The 21,098-nt window shown below is 39.9% G+C and overlaps 1 protein-coding gene and 1 long non-coding RNA gene across 5 annotated transcripts in view; one reads left to right on the forward strand and one right to left on the reverse strand.

Moving 5' to 3' along the window:
- LRRFIP2 (LRR binding FLII interacting protein 2) overlaps window positions 1–18,190 on the reverse strand; it is a 54,051-nt gene extending 35,861 nt beyond the window's left edge. For 3 of the 4 annotated variants that reach the window (XM_030445166.1, XM_030445165.1, XM_030445163.1), the window contains exons 1-2: window positions 17,378–17,971; window positions 7,588–7,692 (exon numbers count right to left, since the gene is read on the reverse strand). In XM_030445166.1, the coding sequence (XP_030301026.1) occupies window positions 7,588–7,677 (90 nt within the window). In that variant the 5' untranslated portion in view covers window positions 7,678–7,692; window positions 17,378–17,971. The other variant, XM_030445164.1, reaches the window with a different exon arrangement.
- LOC115597858 lies at window positions 18,101–20,049 on the forward strand. Its single transcript, XR_003987200.1, has 2 exons — window positions 18,101–18,359; window positions 18,439–20,049. It is a non-coding gene; the product is annotated as an uncharacterized LOC115597858 (long non-coding RNA).
- The last annotated feature ends 1,049 nt before the right edge of the window (window positions 20,050–21,098 follow it).

Genomic DNA, 21,098 nt, shown 5'->3' on the forward strand with positions numbered 1-21,098 from the left:
TCAAACCCCTTTTTTCCTTCCCTTCCTGCTACCCCTTCTTCCCCTGTCCCTGTTTGCTTCAGCATCCTGGGAGGATTCCATCCATTCATCTGCCTGTGGTTCTGATCCATGCCAGCCCATATCCGTGCGTTCCTGCCTCCAGCTCCTGACTGCTGCTGACTCCAGGAGTCCAGCCTGGACTTTCCCAGGGCTGCCCTGCAGCCTCGGTGGTGACGTGAGAGTTATTGGAGGAGAGGGGGGAGGAATGTGGTATCAATCTTCCTGTATATTTGTATATATTTAGTAATTTTTCCTATTTATCATTACTGTTTCATTAAAGATGTGTAGTTTAGTTTCCAACCCACAAGTCTCTCTCCCTTATTCTCTCTCCTTTCTTTACCAGGGAGGAGAGGGGAATTAATAGAGCATCTGCCACTCAGTTTAATTGCCAGGCCAGTGTTAAACCTTGACAGTCACTAAATGTAAAAATTCATGTCTTGTGGACTTTAACAGGACTTTGCCCATGCAAAGTAAACAGTCATGCATGCAGCTGCAGTATCACTTGCAACAGAAAGACATTAGAAGAGAAAGAAAACTGAAGATACTAACTAACTGCTGCTAATACAGTAGTTAAAACTGTGCTAAAATTTGAAATTATTTAAAAAATAAAAAATAAAACATAACCTAGAAGTCAAATTACTTCAAAGAGCAACCATAAAATCAAACCAATTGGACAAAACAAAAGAAATTCAGATTACAGTTCCCAAAGAATTAACTTAAATCTTCACCAACACCAAGAGGGACTCACCTACCTTTCAATTCAAGCCCTTAATCTCCCATCACCTCCCTCAGACACAGCTCCAGCACTAACAATCTGGTATACACCATTTGAATTTGCTACCATACCAGAGAGTTAACAATAAGTAGTTTTCTGATGTGTTAGTGAAATGAATTGGCTTGTACAAGGATCTTGCAAACACCAGACACAGCAAAAGGGAGAGGAAGGACAAACAGAAGCAATACCCCCTTCTTTTCAGTAGCAAAAAGCTGTTAGATCTCACGCACTGCTTGTGAGACCTGGTTATTTACTTCCACTTTCTACCCAACCTCTTCAAAAAAAGAAGCACATGATTTTACAGATCCTAAATACTACGTCAAATTTCATCAGTTAATTAACAGAGGCAACAATTTTTTACATAAAGCTACTATTAGTGGAAAATACAAGCTGGTTGTTTTTCATGTTTGAATAACGAGTCAATGAAAATTCTCTTAAATTCTATCTAATGTTTATTAAAACCATTTAAAATATAAATATATATGAAGCATATATACATAAATATATATAAAATATAAATATATAAAAAATATTTAAGTCTATCTGACATTTATTAAAAACTTAGGAGAAACAACAGCAGATGAAAATTCCACACTCCTAACATAAAAAGCATTGGTTTATAGAACCTTTTAACAATCTAAAATTCAATGGGATTGTGTCTGTCACCAGGGATTGTTTTTCACATCACAGGTTTATGAAAACATGAAAAACCTACAGAATTCATGAGAACTGCAAATAATTGCCTTCTACTGCACTTCAAGAAAAAAAAGGGGAGTTTAATTTTTAGATTCCACCACTCTCTCACACTCCTTCATATTCCTACAGCCAAGTATCTTTTTAGTGAAAAATTTTAGTAAAAAATTGTTTGGCATTACATTAATTACTAATCTGAACAATCACATTAGTTAAGAAAGTATTAAACTTCAACAAGACAAAGAAGTTGGCAACTAAAAGCACAGTTCTTGGGCTTCCTTCACCAAACCTTAGAGCAAGAGACAAATCACATTAGTAATTGTTAGGGCATCATAAGGAGCAATTATTTCTTCTCAGCAGAACTGCTAGAGAGTAGACCTCATGTTATTAATCCAGGCCTTGCATATCTTGATAGCTATGCAATCAGAAAGATATAACCAAAATTTAAAAGGACAAATTTCTCTCTGGATTCTGATGTTCACTCTGTTGTTGTTGTTACTGAAGAAAGTCTGCAGAAGTTGTAAACTGAATTTCAACCACTAAACTTTTCACAAATTAAATTCTTCAGCGGTGTTGAACCTGCTTTGAATATCTGTTTAAATATCTGCCAAAGGAAACAGAGTGCCATGACACCCTTTGTTGAAAAGATGAAACTATTTGGACTCTAGAAGTAGCACAGAAAGGAAATCTAGACCTTTTTAAAGAACCAACCAACCAACAACACACACACAGACCAGCAAAAGGACACATGGGCCTGTTATAATGCTTTTCTAGCTCAAGTACTATTGGAGAGCCTTCTAAATATCAATACTCTTTGTTCATAGGAGCTTTAGAGTCAGTACAGGTTGCTCTCTACAGCTTGCACTAAAAAGAAACCAAAATACAAAAACCCCACTAGACACTGGCCACTGGTCTTGTTTTATCAAGTTTTATTGGTCCTTATTGTTGATACTAACTTTAGACCAGACACACACGAAATATATTATTCATTATAAAGATATAGTACAGTATTATCTCATTGAAGTACAGCTTATTAAAAAGTGATACAACATACCAAATAACTATTTTTCTCCATTTTTTAATTTTTTTATTTTTTACTTCAATTTTCTGAAGTAAAAATAAAGCTGTAGACAGCAAGGTCTAGCAAGTCCGACACTTCAAAAGTTTCTAAAGGGAACTCTCAGATGCTAAAAAGAAATGCAATAGCTCAATCCTCTTAAACACTCCAACTACAAACCTGTTAGAGCCATACTAGGACTCTTGTACTGGTGGCTAAAATGTTAAGAAATCTCTTAGTTATACATTCCACAGGGCAACAAGAAACCACAAGGTATAGATACGACAAATTTACATATAATTTATACAGAGAAATGGCCAAGAAAGAGCAGAGAAGACTACAGAGGAGATCTTTGTAACATGAGATTGAGTAGAAAAAAAACCTACTACTTTCCTAGGAAGAGGCCCTCAAGACTTCTTTTGGATAAGGAAAAAAAGGACTGATAAAGGACTAATTAATAACTAAATCTGTAAACACCTTTTTTACATATAAACACTTATAGCCCTCCATATCTTTCCCCTCATAACCTAAGGACAAATATGGAATTTAAAAGCAAGTGTCATAACTGTAGTTCTTTGGGTATTACCTCTGGTATGAGTAACAAAACAAAGGCATCTGTTTACTGCCTTATAAGCTGTAGAATTTTTACTTTCAAAATAGGTACCAAAAAGCATTACATGCAAAATAAGAGTAATGTTTTCCTGCATCTACATAAACAGCATTTCATTCTAGAGTAGTATGATGATCCTGGATGTTTTCAAGCCATTAAGCTACCCACCACCTTAACTTGAAGAAGTATTAGCTTTAATTAGGTTATTTTATTGCATGTTTAGTAAACACACAGGTAGCAAAAGAATGTTCTCCTTCCACCACAGGTGACATTTTCATCTAAAAAGCAATTGCTAACAGACATTTAGGAAGCTGTCTGCTTACTTACTTTTAATCTTTTAAGCATTTCAAGCCATTTTGTCTCAATTTCCAAATATTTAGTTCTTCAGTTAAATTCAACATATTTTTGGCAAGAAATAATGCAGACAGGAGAAAAGAACAGTATTTTATTTAAATGCCTTTGGAAGATTCAGTCAGGAGTATTTCCTATCTGATATATTTTTTCTTTGTTTCTGCACAGCAATGATCAAGTTCTTCATCCAGGTAAGAAGTGCACTAGTACACAGAATTGATACAGCAGAAGTTCCTCTCTGTGATAAGCAAGGAGAAGGCTAATATCTGCCTCCATAGTATAGACAGTAATCTTCCTCCTTCCCCTTGCTTGTGAGAAGGAATTCAGTAGAAAGTCATAATATTTTGGTTTTAACTTTCATACTGTAAGGGCAATTCATTAATTAGCTCATATTCAGCACAGAAGTTTGCTAAGCACAAAATAAAACAGAAAGGTTGCTGATGCAAGTGCAGAAAGACAGTATATGAAAGGTAAATCCTCATGGTCCCTTCAAACTGCTGCTTATTGGGTTGAGGCTGATAAGATGACATGAGTCAGACTCTTCTCACTTTCTGGCATGACATTCATTTTATTTGAGTTTGAACTGAAGTCAACATAAAAACACAAGTGACTGAAATCTCTGCTCCTGCAGATCAGGCTGGTCTTGGAGAATGAGATCTCAAGTAATGATAAGAGATGCCTGGTGACAACAGGTTAGTGCTGAATATTTAAAATGAACACAACAATTTGTCCTTAAAGACAAGTGAAGCACATGTCTGCTGAAGATACTTTGTCAACAAAACAGCTTTCTAAGCAGCAAATCTCCACAAGAATGCAGGAAAAACAGAACTTGAGATTGTATTAGCTGTATACAGTGTAGAATGTGAATTTAATCTTGCAATTTTTATTTAGTTATTTGCTAAACAAAAAGGTCTCCTGCCTAAGAACCTAACCGTGGGAGGGGCCCAAAGCTGCACAAGACAATCCCTATCTCTTATTTGGAAAGGCAGAACTTTCCTTAGGACAGAAAACAGTCTTTCATACCAGCCAGCTTCTATTTGTCAACCTGAGACAAGTAACAGCCTCAGAATCCATTACAACAGCTACAGAAGGAACAATGAGAAGGTAGTGAAGGTAGTATCAAGGAACTCTGCAAATTTTCAGGAGATAGTATTTTGTAATTCTTTTATATTTTATTTTTAAATAAGATTTAGCTGACTTCAAATTAACATTGCTATAATCAGAATACAATTGCAAATGCACCACGTTATTGTACTTGGGTGCATTTACTCAGTTCCTTTTCTCCTTGCAGGGAACACCTGGACAATATACCTATACCTGTTCCCACAGCTTTTGAAACAAACATAACAAATTTTTAATTCTCTCCATTGTACCAAGGTAAGACTTCCAAACTCAACAGCTGCAACTAATCCCAGTTAAGATACTGAATGATATGGGGAGTACATTGCTTCTAGAAAAGCACACACAGATCCCTGTCCCTGGATACTTAACTCTACCTCAGTTTCAGTGAGCACAGGAAGAATAACACAATACAAAACAGAGTCCACAGGAAAGAGTTCTGGTAACTCAGTTGTTCTTGGAACAAAACAAATTCACTCCAGTACTGATGTTTTAGCATGCTTGTGCCTTTTTAAGTGCAGAAGCATTGCAGAAGAGCTTCTATCAATGGAAACTCCTACAAGGAAGAGATACAAAAGAACCCTGAACATTAAAAGTGCTAATGCTACAAGAAATGAAGGGAAGGAGACAACCAACAGATCAAGTTTTATGATGCAGAGAAAAGATGGAGAAAATGAAAGTCTTGCAGGCAGTTGTTTGACCAAGCCAATCAGATCCTGTGATAGTGTCCTTGCCTTCCATTAAACATTGACTCATTAGACTCAACTGGGGCAAAAAATTACTATATAGGAATTAATCTAGTGGATCATTAGCAAAGAGTTCTTCCCTATAAAGCAGATGTTTGTTGGTACCAAAAGGAAGATACCACTTTTTTTGACACATCCTGATAAACAAGGAAATCTCCATTTTGTCAAAGTAGAATGGTGAGAAAGAATAAGATTAGCGCTCTGAAATCCAAGCTCTTCTGGGGAAACATCTGACACTTCAAACACTACAACAGAAGTCTTTGCTAGCATTACAAGCTCTGATAATTCCTAGTACCATTTTGTGACTGCTCCTAACACCAGAGCACTTCTATATAGTTTTTCTGTGCTGATCATCTTGAGTGCCAGCCCTTTGTTTCTGCATATTCTGATTATCACCTCTTGATACCTAGAACACCTTTTATGAACATTTCCCCACTAGACATCCAACAACTGGATTACAAGACCCAACTGTTGTAACATCTGCTAAAAAGGAAATTTCAGAAGAGTAATTTGAGGAACTAAACATTCTTTGACAATAAAAAGATAAGCAAGCCATACTGATGATATAACCACCTTGGAATGGTAAAGGGCAGCTACTCAGTGTATTCAGCAGCTGAGAACTGGCATGCCCTATGTCAGCATTATAACTGAAGACTTTTCCCCAGCCTCAAATGATAAGGCATATGTATGGCACAGAAAAATCAGATACTAATTAAAGACAGATCTTCCTAATAAATACTTTCTGTTCCTTCAAAGTAAAACTTTCCTTTAGAAGAAGTTGGCTGATGCTATGAATTGCAGCTACCAAACTCAGTGACAACTGCTGCTGTCTGAGATGGGATCCAACACAGACCTCTGGTTGTGAGACCTAGTATTAGTTTAATTGCGTATTGGAGGGGACCTTGATTTTTTTTTAATTTAAGCCCCTGCTCAAATTTTAATTGAGGATGTTAGTCATGTAAGAGAACAAAGCCCCTCAGTAATCTTAAGTAAGGTAAGATATATTACACCTGACTATTGAGGCTTTTTTATAGGCTAAATTGCAAGCTGATGCCATTGTACTGGCAACATGCAGAGAACATTCAGAATAAATTTAAAGCCAGATTCCTTCTCCTTCATAAGCTGTTTTGCCAAAAAGTGGGATGTGAAACTTGTTGAGTGAGATGGTACACAACCCAAAGTCCCCACCAAACTGCATCTGGTACAGTGAGAACTTCCAGAGATTTGGTGCAAATACTTTTTGGGTAGGCCACCAACTACACAAAAATTTTTCTTTGACAAAGCAGTTCCCATGCCTATAGTCTGTGATGGCTACATTTGAAAATTCACAGACCTACCAAAGACCTATCACCTACCTGATTTTGTCTTACATACACACATATATATATAATACTATACACAAACATATATGGACAGCAATTTCCATTACAAGGCCTATCAAAATCTGCATTCTGTCAACTAGGGTGTGCAGCTCTGCAGACAGTATAGCTCAAAGTTTCTGTATCTACTTGGATACAAATAGTACTAAGGCTTTTGTTTCCAAGTCACAGCATTTCCTCACAGAAAAAAACCAAGTCCAAATAGAAGCCTGTAAGACTAAATTCCAGCTGCCTCCTTCCTATATCCTGTGGGACAAAAATTCCCCATTGTATCAACTTCTTGTTAATTGCATTTGTGGATGGTTACCTTTAGCTTTCTATTTTTCTAGTGGCTACTCTGTTAAGAAAGTCCTGCTATAGTGCACATATTATGCTCATTTTGACAGAAATGTGACTTTGAACATTTGAAATAGAATATACTAGAAATGTATTTTAATAACTACTATTCAATATATACACTATAATACACTCTACTTATCTTCAGAACACTAAGTATTTCAATGGGATAAATGTGAATTTTTTTTTGGTTTTAGACCTGAGATAGCAACTGGATTTCACATTTATCTTCAGCTAACCATAGAACTACCAGTAGAAATATCTGCTAGGCTTAAGCGTGATCCTGTGAAGGTACATTAATCATAGTTTCATTGTGACATTTCAGTAAATGTGATTTTTCTGGTAGAGAATACTTAGTTTGTATTAAGTGTTACATTTCTTGCTAATTACACTTTTTGATGCCCAGCTTAAAATTTTAACTTTCTGGATGAGATTATCTTCATCCCTATTTCTGAATTAAAGACAATTTGAAATCAACAAACCTCTCTGGCAATGTTACTCAGAGCTTCATCTTCAGCAGAAAACCTGTCTTTCACCGGAGTTCTCTTCCGCCCTGATCCAGGAGTTCCCATTTTTATTCTCTGGTTCTGTATTTGCAAAAACAGGAAAAAAAAAAAGCTCAGTTTTGACATCTGGAATTAAAAACAAACAAAAAAATCCATGCCCCAAAGTATAATAAATTTTCCAATTCTTTAGCTACGTAATACTCAGGAAAATGACATGCCACTGAGACAAACTTATCCAGCAGTTGTATTTCTAGGAAATCACTAAATCTTATGGCAGCATTATAGAACACCACAGCATCCTATATGGTGCATACACAGCATTTTTCTACTGAACACAACCCATCAGTTTACATACAGCTCAAAGTTATGCACAACTGTCAACTGCTCCTAGCTCAATGACAAAACTACATACCCTGTCACTTTTCACAACTCCTAAAAATTAGTATTAAATTAATTTTAAGAGTCTGAAGAAAACCTGTAGGCAACAACAGGTTCAAGAATGAACCTTATATAATCACTGGAGCCCTCCCTGAACCAGAAAAGATGGATTTATCAGACAAACCTTTCAGAACATCCAGCAGGTGGACAGGGTTACATTTTAATACAGCTGTTCTCATTCAACTTCAACTAGCAGAAGACTGCAGCTTTCATTAAAAGTTTTACTATCGTAGAATTAAGAACATTTAGAGACAAACATTCACTTGCTTAATCTTAATTAAGAGTCTTAATCTGGGACATGAACAGAGAAACACACTAACATTGTGCTCCCAGATTAATACATCAAGTACCCTCTTAGTCTTACTTCCAGAAACCTCCATTATTGTTGCAAGAATATAAAAAATCATCACCAAACTAAAATATAGTACATACAGCCACAGACAGCAAAACACTACTCAGAAACCTCCAAGCTAAACTAGGTTCTTCAAGTAGTCTAAGGAAACCCTAGTCTCAGACTTCTTGGTCCTTCCAAATGTTAGATTAGAATTTGGTGGTAGTCCAGCTATTTGACAGAAACAAGGTAAGTGTCCCACACATGGCTTGGGAAAATACCTTTCAGAACAACAGTTTCTTCATGTAAAAAGAAAAGATCTAGAGGAGAACTATGACTGACTACCCTTCTGGGAAAAAAACAGTGCAAGAACTATCTTTCCTACTGGGTCTAACCAGCAAACATTCAGTAATTCCTTACATTTTAATCAAAGGGAAAAAAAAAAGAAGTGACTGCTATTTTTGTGCATGCACCATTTTTACTTTTACTATTTTTATACAACAATCACAAAACCAAAACATATTGGGGTACTTTCCAGCACTCAAAGATCAAGTAACACCATATCTCTTCCTCTCACACCCTCTATTTTAGCTTCTACACTTCTCCCCTTCTACCCCCAACTCTGTGCTACTAGGTCTCTCCTTTCCTTGCAGGAAGGAAGTAATTTATTCTGCTTCAAATTCTGCAGGTATTTTACTAGTCTTTATGTGCTCAGACAAGGGAAGTAGAATATTTGCAGAGAGAAAAGACTTTAAACTAGATGTTCTCCTCCTTAAAAGCTCTTACACAGAACAGATAACAACTATACAATAAGTTTTTTCATTTCCAGTTGCTATTCTGAGGCCAGAACTAAACATACTCAATACTGCCAGGTGCACAGCTCCATTCTGTAAAATCCTGAAAGGAGAGCTTGCAGTGTTTGCAGATGAGGAATAGATACCACATTATCTTAAGGAGCCAGAGAAGATGCAGTTCTATTGTGCAGTAATGAACACATTCCTGATGGGGAAACAGGGACACAATTACCCTTCTGGAATCCATCCACGAGGAGTGTCTGGATAAAATAGTCATTTGGACCAACACACAAAACTCACCTGCCAGGGAGTGGTTTTATCATCTGCCTGTGGCTCACGATGCAATTTATTTGTTACTCCCTGACAACACAATTGTGTTGTTGTTTGTTTTGACTTCAATTCTGGCGTTAAGTAAGAGCACCCTTTCAGGAAGAAACAAGATTTCAGCCTTGCTATGACAAGAGGTTGAGACAGATCTTGGAAGAAGGGCATTAGATCTCAGAGTGAAGGGAGATTCTTGAGATAAGGCCTGAGAGAAGAACTGCCACTTCTATTCCATTTACTAAGAGTCTGTCCTCTTAGTCTCAAAAACAAGTAAGCAAATGTATGTGTTGTACTCAGAGTAACGTAGATATGTACATAGAGAAAGCAGACTGGAGATCTGTGTGGCAGTGGTTCAAGGTCAGAGCTACAGGTTGCTGCCCACATTCAGAAGAAATGCCTTCAAAAATCTGCATTGTTCTTCAGTAATTCCAACTGGCTGTAATCAAAAATGAAGTTGCATTACCACATTCAGCAACACTCTCCTACAAAAGATTTTCACAAGGCTATATACTGGCAAAAAAAAAAAATAAATTGATATTGCTATAGATCAGTTCACGTAAGCACTAGTGACCACTAGAAGAGGTCATTAAATGCAAAATTCCTTTACTTTTTATGTTAAGGGTTGCATTTCTCAATTAAATCTTTACCACCTAAGTTAAAACTGCAGAATAACTGCACATACCATAGGCCTGAACTGCATTTGTGGGCATCCTTCAGGCAACATGCCACTTCTAATAGATAACTAAGTAACTAAATTCAGCTTGTTAATGCAGCAAGATTCCCTCAGGTGGCAGATTGATTTGAGGAACTGAGCATAATAGGTTATATAGCTATTTTTACTGTAGCTATATTTAGACAGGCAATAAGTACTAATGTATATACACAGAGTAGTGAATTTAAAAAAAGGATGTTCATGCTTTAAATGAGCAAGAAACATTCATCTCAGTATCACTGTAGCACAGTTGAGCCAAAGCCACAGGAGGAAGGGAAGAGTGGCATCCCTTCCAGCCATCTGCCACACTTACCACCTAGCACAGAACTCCTGACTAAACCCAAACAGAAAATCCAAGAAGCTGGGACTGACTACCTAGAACATATACAGAGGTGTTGCCTTTGCCTACTAGAAGGAGTTAGGAAAGCCAAAGCTTAGCTTTGAAAGGCTACTAAAAAGGGCTACCATGAGGATATGAGGAGTGAAAGAAAGACTAAACTGTAGAGCCACTGCTTAGTGATGCAGAGGACACAGTGGAGGGTACTTGGAAAGCCCACCCTTGTCAAAAAAGAGGCTGGATAACAACCAATGTCACAAAAGCAATTTGTGTGTTAATAAAAAATGCAAAGTTGTCTCGCAGAATATTTGCCTGTCACTTAGACAATAACTAAAGAATGCCAAAGAAATGTTTGAAATAAGAGTAGTCTTGAAAAGATAGAAAATAAAACTGTACCAGTAGGAAAGGCTTGGAGAGGAAACAGCAGCAGTCAAAATCTGGTTTGATGCTGCCAGAAGTCGAGGTCAGACAGAGCAGGATCACCCCTGAAGGATGCAAGGTCCTGCACTCCATCTAGCAGTCAGTCAGCACTGGGTGCGGCAAGGAGGAGGAATGCAAGCTTGAGATGCAGCTTCACCAACATAAGCATTTAGGGAATTGTAGGGAACAGCATAAGTAAATGCAAATCTGAAGCACCCACATTTCCAACAGGAATCCTGTGCAAATAGAGAACCCTGAGGTCGAAGTATAGAGGATAGTTAACAGTGGCCTAAAGGGGATGTGACAAGTCTAGCCCTGCAGATACTCAAAACTTGACTGGGCAAGGCTCTGAAGCCTGCTCTAAATGACCACACTTTGGGAAAAAAGTGGCCTCCAGAGGTTCCTTCCAAAAGAAAAGATTATATGATTCTAGAATTATTATTGCTGTCAGCTTTGAAAAGAAACATCAATAGAAGTTTTCTTCAATAAGATCTTTTAAAATTCCTTCAAGAGTCATGTCACAATTTCTTCCATTCCATGTAATTTTTAATTGAGATGATCTACGCCAGAGTATTTCATGTCTTGTTACACAGTTCAGTGCTAAAAAAATCTGGTACTATTGCTACTAGACTAATCAATCTAAAATCAAGTGTATTATTATGTTTCTTCTCAGAGAAATAGGTGACAAATCTTTTCCACGCATGCAGACATATTTTATGTGCTTCACTCCCATAACCTGCTAATTATAGAAAAAAATATTTTGCTGAATGTTGTAAAAAGATTAATCTATGCTATTAGAATTTTCACACAAAATAACTAAAGAGAACACAAAAACAAAACACAACCACAAACAGAACAGTTTAGTACACTGGCTTTCCTAAACTATAAAAGGTAAAAGGAAAGTACATTATAATCTGCTTCAGAATTCCTGAGTCACATCTATTACATGTTTATTTCTTATTGTGGGCCAGGATACACATTGTATTACACAACTGAAGTGACATCCTGTTTTATTTCACTCCAAAAAGCTGAAGTGTCTGAAGTCCCCAAGCAAACCAGAAAAAACTGTCAGGAAATCCCCCAAATTCCCTCTCTCATTAGCCTTCACTTTAGGCCTATATAATTTTTATCTCTTCCCCAAGTCCTTGCTGTCTACTTTTCTTCCTATTATCTTCTTACTAAAGGTTCTCTTTGTTTCTTTTTTGCTTCCTAGAAAAGAGTGTGACCTGTTTTATGTAAAACAGAAGCTACACTACAGTTTAAGGCCCTATCACTCACCACCTTCAATGGCACCACCTGTTCTGATGCCTGGGTCTGTGCCATTGTGTTTGGCATCACATACACGCAAGGCATTCAGATACTACGGTGTGAACAGGCTATAAATAAACAGACTAAAACTCTCCTTTTATCTTCCAAGTAACACCACAAGAGAATCAAAATTCACCTGTGCAGAAACAAGCTCTAGAGCCACTGGCAGTTAGAACCTGCCTCATAGTTTCCTAATTAACACAGGAATATAATCCAGCAGCACCTGTATTTCTAGTCCAAAGCCACAAAAATATCAATTTATACCTCTAAAGTAGTAAATTACTTTAATACCAGGAAAGAGTTGCACCTTTTGTCCATAATATCCAGTTTCTTGCAATTTCAGTTGTCCACTTGCAAACTTAAGTGTTTTTATCTGCTACATACCTTTAAACATCTGAATTCAGTGGACCATAAAGGAGGTTCTCTGGAACACTGCAATAGCCCTAACTGCCCCTGCTGCTGGAAACACGTATCTTTGACATAATACACTGCAAAGTTGTTGATTATAAAATTTAATCTTATCCAACACTAATTTCACAGTTTTAGAGCACATAAACACCCAGATTCATTATGAAATTCTGTCTCCTAAAAAACAAGATATAGCACTAAGCATTTTCTCAACAAAACCCAAGGATCTTACAAACAACATTGTAATAGTCTGTGATTAATTTCAGTTTTAAGTTGTCTCAATTTAAAATAGTGGCTAAATTCACAAGAAGTTAGCCTTGTGACTAATTTCACAGGAACAAAAAGGCAATGAAGCCTGTGAGCAAAGGGAATATTGTGAATGAAGATTATGTGTACAAATGTCTGACATGTCAGAAACACATTAATATGTGAGGAAGGTGAATGTAAAAAGCAGGAGAAAAAAACTCCTCCTCAGCAAACCAATCATGGGTTGCTCATAAAACAAAACATCAGTAACTCATTCTAATTTTTGACAGTTCCACACATTTCAAATACACTAAAAACAGTACTCGTGAAACCTACTGAAAACTGCTAAAGCTCTCTCAAGTACCTAAAAAGAAAGGTCTAAGAAGCAGGAGTGCTTCTTGCAACTCCTATGATGATGGGAGTTGACACTGAAGAATCTAAATATGCTTTAACTGAACACTTGCTCTTTACTTCAACAAATGAATGCTGCTCACGAAGGCTTTCATACCCCTGAATCAAGTGAGTGTGCTCAGAAGAACAGTGGAAAACCAAACCAGCAATTTTAAAGAACTGTTGCATGAAACACATGAGCAAAACAAAGCTACAACCAAGCCAGAGGTATTATTACTGCAAAACAGCAGAAGCACCATTCGTATATGACAAGCAGCAAAAAGAGTAACTTGAGAAATCAGTCTTATTTTCTTAACCTTCAGTGCTTTATCAAAGCAAACTGTAACGAAGATACAGAAATAAATGACAGCACAAAAATACAAAAAATACATTTCTCGAGTTAGTCTTGCATAATTTTAACATAAGTGTCTTCCCCAGAAGAATGTCCCTACATAAGGACACACTCTTTGGAACTGGTATGTCTGTCCATCGGCCCAAAGGCACCTGAGAAAGCAAAAGAAGCTGCATGATCACAGGATGATGATGACCCAACAAAGGAGCATGTGAGGCATGAGAGAGAGAAATAAACAAGAGTTTAATGCAAAAGTTTTAAGGGTGAATTTAGAATAACATTGTTCAGAAAGACTAAATGACACTAGAGCTATTGCAAGAAAGAGCTGCTAATATGAGTAAAAGAGCCTAACATTAAAGGAAAAAAGCAAAGACTGAGACAGGCATATAATTACTGTCTGCCAAGAGATTACAGTGCTTACCACTATGATGGAGGCAAAGTTATTCCAGTTCATGAATAGTGTTTCCATTTAAAAAAAAAAATGTTCATCTCTAATCATGGCTCACTTCAGAAACCACTAGCACGAAGTTTCTGCTCTCAGCAGGCAAGCTCGGGTCAGCTTCTTGAGGAAAAAAAAGCTACTCTTTGCATAGCCAACAGTTAATCCAGTACAAACACACAATTGCACAATCTACCCCTCTAATGCAGTGTATCTGCAGTTTGCCATTTTAAAATCTGAGAATTGTCTTGGAACTTCTACAATTCCTTGGAACTTCTACAATTCCTGTTTGCTGGTGTTACAGAAGAACAGAAGGTCGCTATTGCTTGACAGAGCCATGAAGTATAACAGTGCCTGGTTACTGTTGGTAAACTTTAAACAATGCAAGACAGTAACTGTACCAATGTATCCTACAGCCCTGTAGAACTACCAGTCACCTCCAGATCCACCAAGCTATCTTTAGTGACCAGCCTCAGTATTTGGAAATTACCAGAATTCCAAGACAACATGATGCAGCAGCACTTATTTTATCAAGTAGGAGTTCTCTGCTAGCAAGCTGTTAACATCTGCACTTGGAGATACCGCTACTCCACAAAATAAAACATTAAATACAGGATATTGTCATCAATGACAAGAAGCATCTGCAACACTCTTACACGGGTCACTCACCAGAGGGTATCTTGGGGAACAATGTAAATCATGTGTAGGCTTCAGAGAAGAAGTTTAACACAGTTGGTACCTTTATAGAATCACTGCAACCATAAATGCTAAAGATCCAGGAAGAAACTAAGAAATCAAAGACTCTTCTAAAATATGAGGAAATGACAGTACTATAATAAGCACCATGAAAAGTGATAGGAATGAGTAACAAAAAACTAAGTCACAAGAATCTTCAGTAAGTGTTTATAATAAAATGGAACAATCAATTTTTACACTGTCAGCTTCTTCAAAATGAGTATTCTTTCTGCCATTTGGCTAAGCATAGTTCAGTACTCATTAAAAAAAATAACCAAACCAAAACACTGCTACTATATTGAGGCTCCTTTTTTTTAAGTTAAACAAACAGAGAGCCCCATGGTAACAACCCACATTCAGTAACAAGCTGCAACTATTTAAGATATTTTTTCCATTACCAATTTAATATTTAGTACACTCCTACACTCTTGTCCACTACTGCTACGGTTATAGTACAATGAGGAAAAATTACTGAAGTAAGCAGGACAAATTCTCCTGGGTACCCCTCGGAGCTTTCTCTACCTGCCATTTCCTAGATTAGCTGACATCTCTCCTGCTGAGCAGCCCTCTACTGTGGTAACAGGCTGGTGAGCTTAAGCACTTTTTATCACTTGGCCCTTTGGGAGATGATCCTTCACCTCTTCCTTCAGAGCAGCTCTAACTCTCCATGCCTAATACAAAAAAAATATGAACAGTATTTACATTCTGAAGTATTTACATTCTGAAGGACGTGTACTGCATAAACACAATCTGTCCATTACATACGCTTACACGTTACCTAGTGTCCAGATATTCAAGATAATACATTTTATTACTTTCTCAGAAAGTATCTCTAACATTCCTTTTCTCAAACACTATCAAACTGTACTGACCCATAAGCATCATCACACACCTTCACATCAGGATTTTTCAAACACAACCTACAACACAATAACAAATCAGTTACTGGATTCTAATCCTTTGCCAACATTATGTACCAGAGATACTCATTAATATATCTATGTTTTTTTACATATATGCAGACAACTTGTGCACTGCATGGAAGCCTAGACCTTAAGATGTTCTACAGGTCCCTACTGCTGTTTAAACAGAACTTTCCAAACGTTCACATGTTAAGAGTACTATTCTGTCTTCTAAGAGTACGAGAATCATTTAAAGAAGAGCTCCTTTGGAATCAGTTCAAAAGAGGTACTGATGTTTAGGGCAACAAACTTACCCTTACACAACTGTCCTCTATTCAGAAGTGTTCAGCTTGTGCCAGTGGTTTCATTCAGGTAAGACTGACTTCAGAGTCTAAGGTAAACATCTCCAAAAGCAAGCAGCACAGAACAATGGAAAAAGCGCGTCACACACGTCAAACTATTTTGTACTGCTAGAGTGCCTTTCATCTCTTCTTACATCATCACCAAGCAATTACATTAACCAAGGAGGCAGATGTATATCACAAAGCTAACTGTTTCTGGGCCCAAATACATTTAAGTACATCCCTTCATACCCAAGACACAGGGAATGTTTAAAGAGCTCTCCAGGGAAATGCGGATTTAATCTTACAGGAAGTTTATCACCAAAATCAAAACAACCAAACAACAAAAAAATCTCCATGCATCTCCAAAGATACTGGATGCTAACACTGACGCTTTAGAGGGATTAAACCGATCCTAGGACCCATCCTCATTCCTAGCCAAAAATGGCTAGAGTTCTCTCTAAAATGAGAGCCACTACATGGATCAGTGAAACTGAATGTAACACCACTTCAGCTGCAGCACGTGTTTATTATCAGTGCACAACACTGCCCTTCAAAGTATCACCCTAGGATTCAGCCTGGAAATCACTTGGACGATACGGAGCAAATCACAGCCCAGACCAGTTTTCTGTCTCCTTCCAAAGTCAAAAACGTGCCCATCTCTTACCATCATTGTCAGTCTCTATGCAATTATAGCAGCAGGATATACCAAGAATAAATGCCCCACTAAGCATCAGAAAGCCTGACTGAACCCTTCCATAACTCTGCACGGAGGGGGCACGCCCTGCTGCTCTCAGAACCAGCGAAGCTGCAGTTAACATGCTCCGAGGAAGCGTGAGAGAGAAAGGCACCGAAATACACACAGCTGTGATTTCACGACCTCTTCCTTTCTCTCTCCCCTCTCCCTCGCCGCTCATTCCTCCCCCTCCAACTCAGCACCCAGGCGGGAACGGCCCCTTCCCGCAGGGCCAGGGGTGAGGGATGGGATCCCGCCGGAAGGGCTCGGGCGGTCCCGGCTTCCCCTCGTCCGCCCGCATCAGGTCTGACAGCGGCCACAAAGCAGGCGGCCGCACGCCACCGCCCCACGCCGCCGCCGCCGTTTTCCTTTCTGTTCACCCACCTGAGGGAGCCCCGGCTGAGCTGCCGAGTCCACCCCGCTTCCCTAAACCCGAAGAACCGGGTTCCCACCCTGCTTCCCCGCCCCGTCCGGGTTTATATGTATCTGACACCCTTCCCCAACCCCCACTGCGGCCCCCACCCTCCTCTTCCCGGGCCCCAAAGAGCCTTACCTGCAGGCCAGCTTGCTGCAGTACCGAAACGCCTTAACAGGGAGGGGGGTGGGGGGAAAAGGTTGCTTCACTCTTCCCTCCTCCCTTCCACTGGTGTGAGGGGCTTGTGGGTCCCGGAACGGCCTCAGGCTTCTTCCTTCCCTCGCTCCCCACGCCCAGAGTCCAAGGAACAGAGACAGAAGCCGCCCCAGGGCGAGCGCGGGTGCCGGCGGGGCACGCACCGCGCAGGAGCCGCACGCAGTAAAACAGCTGCAGCCTCAGTTCACGCTTCTCCCCTTCCCGCCCGCCCCTTCCCCGTGAGGGGGCCGCAGGAACCGGAGCTTTCGGTAAAGACGAGCGCACGGCTCCAGGCCGTCCTCCCCCTTCCCCGCCCTGCGCTCTTGCCTCCTCCCCCTCAATGCCGGGCGGTTACAGCCACATCGGGAGCGCGGGTAGGAAACAGCGGTAAAAACTTCAAACCGCCCACAGGCACCTACGGAAGGAAAAGAGGAACCGGTGCTGAGGGAAAGGTGACCCGGAGCTGCCGGGGGAGCAGCACACGACCCCACGCTGCCGCCGCCGCCACAACCACCACCCCACCGCACACCCCTGGCCCCTTACACAGGCCGGCAAGGGGGACCGCGCAGGCGCCGCGGAGGAAGGGGCTGGAGGGCAATGCGGGCATGCGCGGAGCGGTCGGGCACGGGAGTGCTGGCGGGCGCGGCGCGGCTGGCGGGGTCCCGGGCGGCGCGCAGGGAGGGGCAGGCGGATGGGTGCCTGTGTCCTGAGGCGGCCTTTCAGCTCAAGGGGGGTCAGGCAGCTGTCAGCCCCCGAGGTTTAAATGCGCTGCCGGAGGAGGAGCGCCGTCCTTTCCTCCCACTCCCCCTGAAGGGAGGGGGGTTGCGCCCGCGGTGCTCAGCTCTTCGGCTCGCCCCGCTCCCCCTCCTTATCAGCGGGCAGGCTGGCCGGCCGGCTGGCTGACTCACTGCTGTGGCAGGGAGAGGTAGGTCTGCGGCCTTCGCCTTTGTGTTTGCTTCTGGGTTTTAGCTCGAGGTTTGTTTTTATCGAGTGTTGTTCCCCAGGGAACGGCCCGGCGGGAGCCCCCGAGGCCGCAACCGCTTCTGCGGAGCCGCAGCGCTCCCCGCAGGCTTCAGCCGCTGCCGGGCACATGGAAACCGCCCTGCCCGGTTGTGTGTCCTGATCCCACCGCTGTCACCTGGCACGCTGCTCCAGTGCTTCGGAAGATGGAGGTGGACGGGTGCCAGGCAAGGCTTATAAGTAAAAAAAAGAAAATAAAAAATCTCCATCTACAATTCAACTGGCCTGAACGCTACTCGACTTCTCTGCCATTGAATTTTAAATATAAACAAGCCCCAATGTCCCTAGGGATAACGTATAGAAAAGGAAAAAAAGGCTATGCTACTAAAGATGTTCCAATTTATACACAAAACCAACTGATATTCATGAAAGCCTTGCTGAGGCTGCTGTGAAACAAGTTTGGAGCAGATCTGTAGGCATTACTGCTGTCAGTAAATTCAGGGTATCTGCTAAAACAGAGATCAGAGGTCTGGAGAAGATGTTATTTCATATAGTAGAAATTGCCAGGAAATGAAGAAGCACGGTTAAAATTACAAGCCTAGTGGTCAGACTGAAGAACACTCAACAGAGCCCTTGGTAGAGGTCAAATGTCTTACTAAAAAAAGCTCAAGTGGATGTGCTTGAAGTAAAGAAAAAGGAACATGCAAGTGAAATAAATCTACACTAGACATAAACCAACTTCCTTGATTTTAATTAATATAACTTCCTGTCTCAGCTACCCCCTTACCTGTTTCAAACTCTGTCCTCAGTTGATCATACAGCACTGCCTCAAGATACTTATTTTTAGCATTAATTTCTGTATTGGTAGGTGATGGTCCTGCCACAGGGAGATAAAGTAGACAGTTTGTCATGGAACATAAGTAGGAAAGACCCCCCAAAAGTACATGCTTAAAAACTACATTTTTACCTGAAGTTTATTCCTATGGAAGGACTCATCTGCTGTTTTTCTGGGCTTTATGGAGAGTCTGAATTAAAAACATCTCGGGTCATTTTGGTTTGGTCTAGCTGGTGGGAGAAGTCTTTTGTTACCTCTTGAGTGAAGGGTTTGTGTGGCATCATCTGAAATGTGGGATGTCCCAGGTCTTTGCAGGATGAATCTCTGCGAATATATCACTATATAAATGGGAAAAATGTTTTCAATTGTTTGTACATTTTTCTCTGATTAAGTGCTGGTATTTGCATATGTTTAATCTTTTGATATCATGGGCTGCACATTTTTCTGTAATGATGCAGCAAAATGCCTGTCTCCTTGAGAGCAGACATGCATTTTTGTGGCTTGAAAGAGCAATTGTTTACTTGACTGAAAAGCTGTGCACGGTGTGGTACACACAGTGCAGTTACTGCAGGCAGTGGTACAGCATGTCACAGTAGGAATTCTGATTTCAGCATTGTTAATGAGTAGTTAAATAGTCAAGTTATGTACAGTTTCATTATAAAATCTTAATTATAACCCAGAAAATTAGTTATGTTTTAATTCTTGCTGGGAAATGGCTGCAGTTACAACATATTTTCTCAATTTGCCTTGAACAAGTTCTTATTGAAGCTACTGTAAAGATTGCTCTGTTTCTGCTAAAAATAAATGCATGAATGGAGTATCACTGAATCTGCCTTTGAATATATTTCCCCTTCACTGTTTACTTTTTACACACAGGTCAGTATAGTTTTCTCATCATACATAGGTGAACCTGGTTTACTCAGTGCTTTCCCTCTTCCCTGGAATTCCCTCTCTAAAGCAGTTTTGCTCCGATGAAGCATTCCATTCCATTGGTGAAGTCTTTGTTCTTTTTAGAGTGATGGTCACCTAAGAAAGTATATCTAGGATGTATCTGTTAGTCAGTTGTATGAAACATTTTCAACAATGTCATCATTCTGCAATAATTTGTATAGAGTTTTAAAGAGGTTTTTTTCACTGAAACAACCTTGATGAGAGGAAAATTTATTCTCCTGTGTAATATTAGCTGTTTGTGCTGTTTTGAATGTCATCTGGTTTTGTCCCTCTCTTCAGCATTTCTTATCTTCCTGTGAAGCTTTTATTTCATGATTATTGCAGCTTCTGGTTTAGAATGTAATAGTGATGGCACACGTGTAGGATTATAGTGTAACTTAATACCTGATGTCATGCCATGTATTTTCCCTTTTATAGAATGATTCTGTGTCTTGCCTTGTCTCCTCTCTCTCGTGCCACCCACCCACACACCCCTCTTATAGAAAGAATAACTTCCATCTATTAGTGTAAGTGGTAGATCGGTTTACTGATTGGTTTTATGTTGCATTTTAAGTTCTGACCACCTCTACCCACCTAATTTCTCTCCTTCCCATTTTATCTCCTTCCTTTCCTGTAGTTTCCATCACAGTTTATCCATCACAGTTTCCTGTTCAGATGCCATCACTCAACAGTTCATTAGGCACAACCAAACACACTTTTTTTTTTCCATCTGTAGATCCTCTTTTGGAGATTCCCAGTGCTTGTTCCCTGTCTCCCCACCAAAAGGGTGTTATATTGCTTCCTTGTGACAAGTGGAAAATCAGCTTCGTGTGGTTATACTGTAAAATATGTGCAACCCCCTTTTGTTACGCAGGGAGCAACTTTTGTTCAGTAGCTTTGTTTTTTGAAACAGTTATCAGGTGTGCCTACAGGAGGCTT

The sequence above is a fragment of the Calypte anna genome, chromosome 2 (genome assembly GCF_003957555.1).
Source record: "Calypte anna isolate BGI_N300 chromosome 2, bCalAnn1_v1.p, whole genome shotgun sequence".
In the NCBI taxonomy this organism is placed as follows: domain Eukaryota; kingdom Metazoa; phylum Chordata; class Aves; order Apodiformes; family Trochilidae; genus Calypte; species Calypte anna.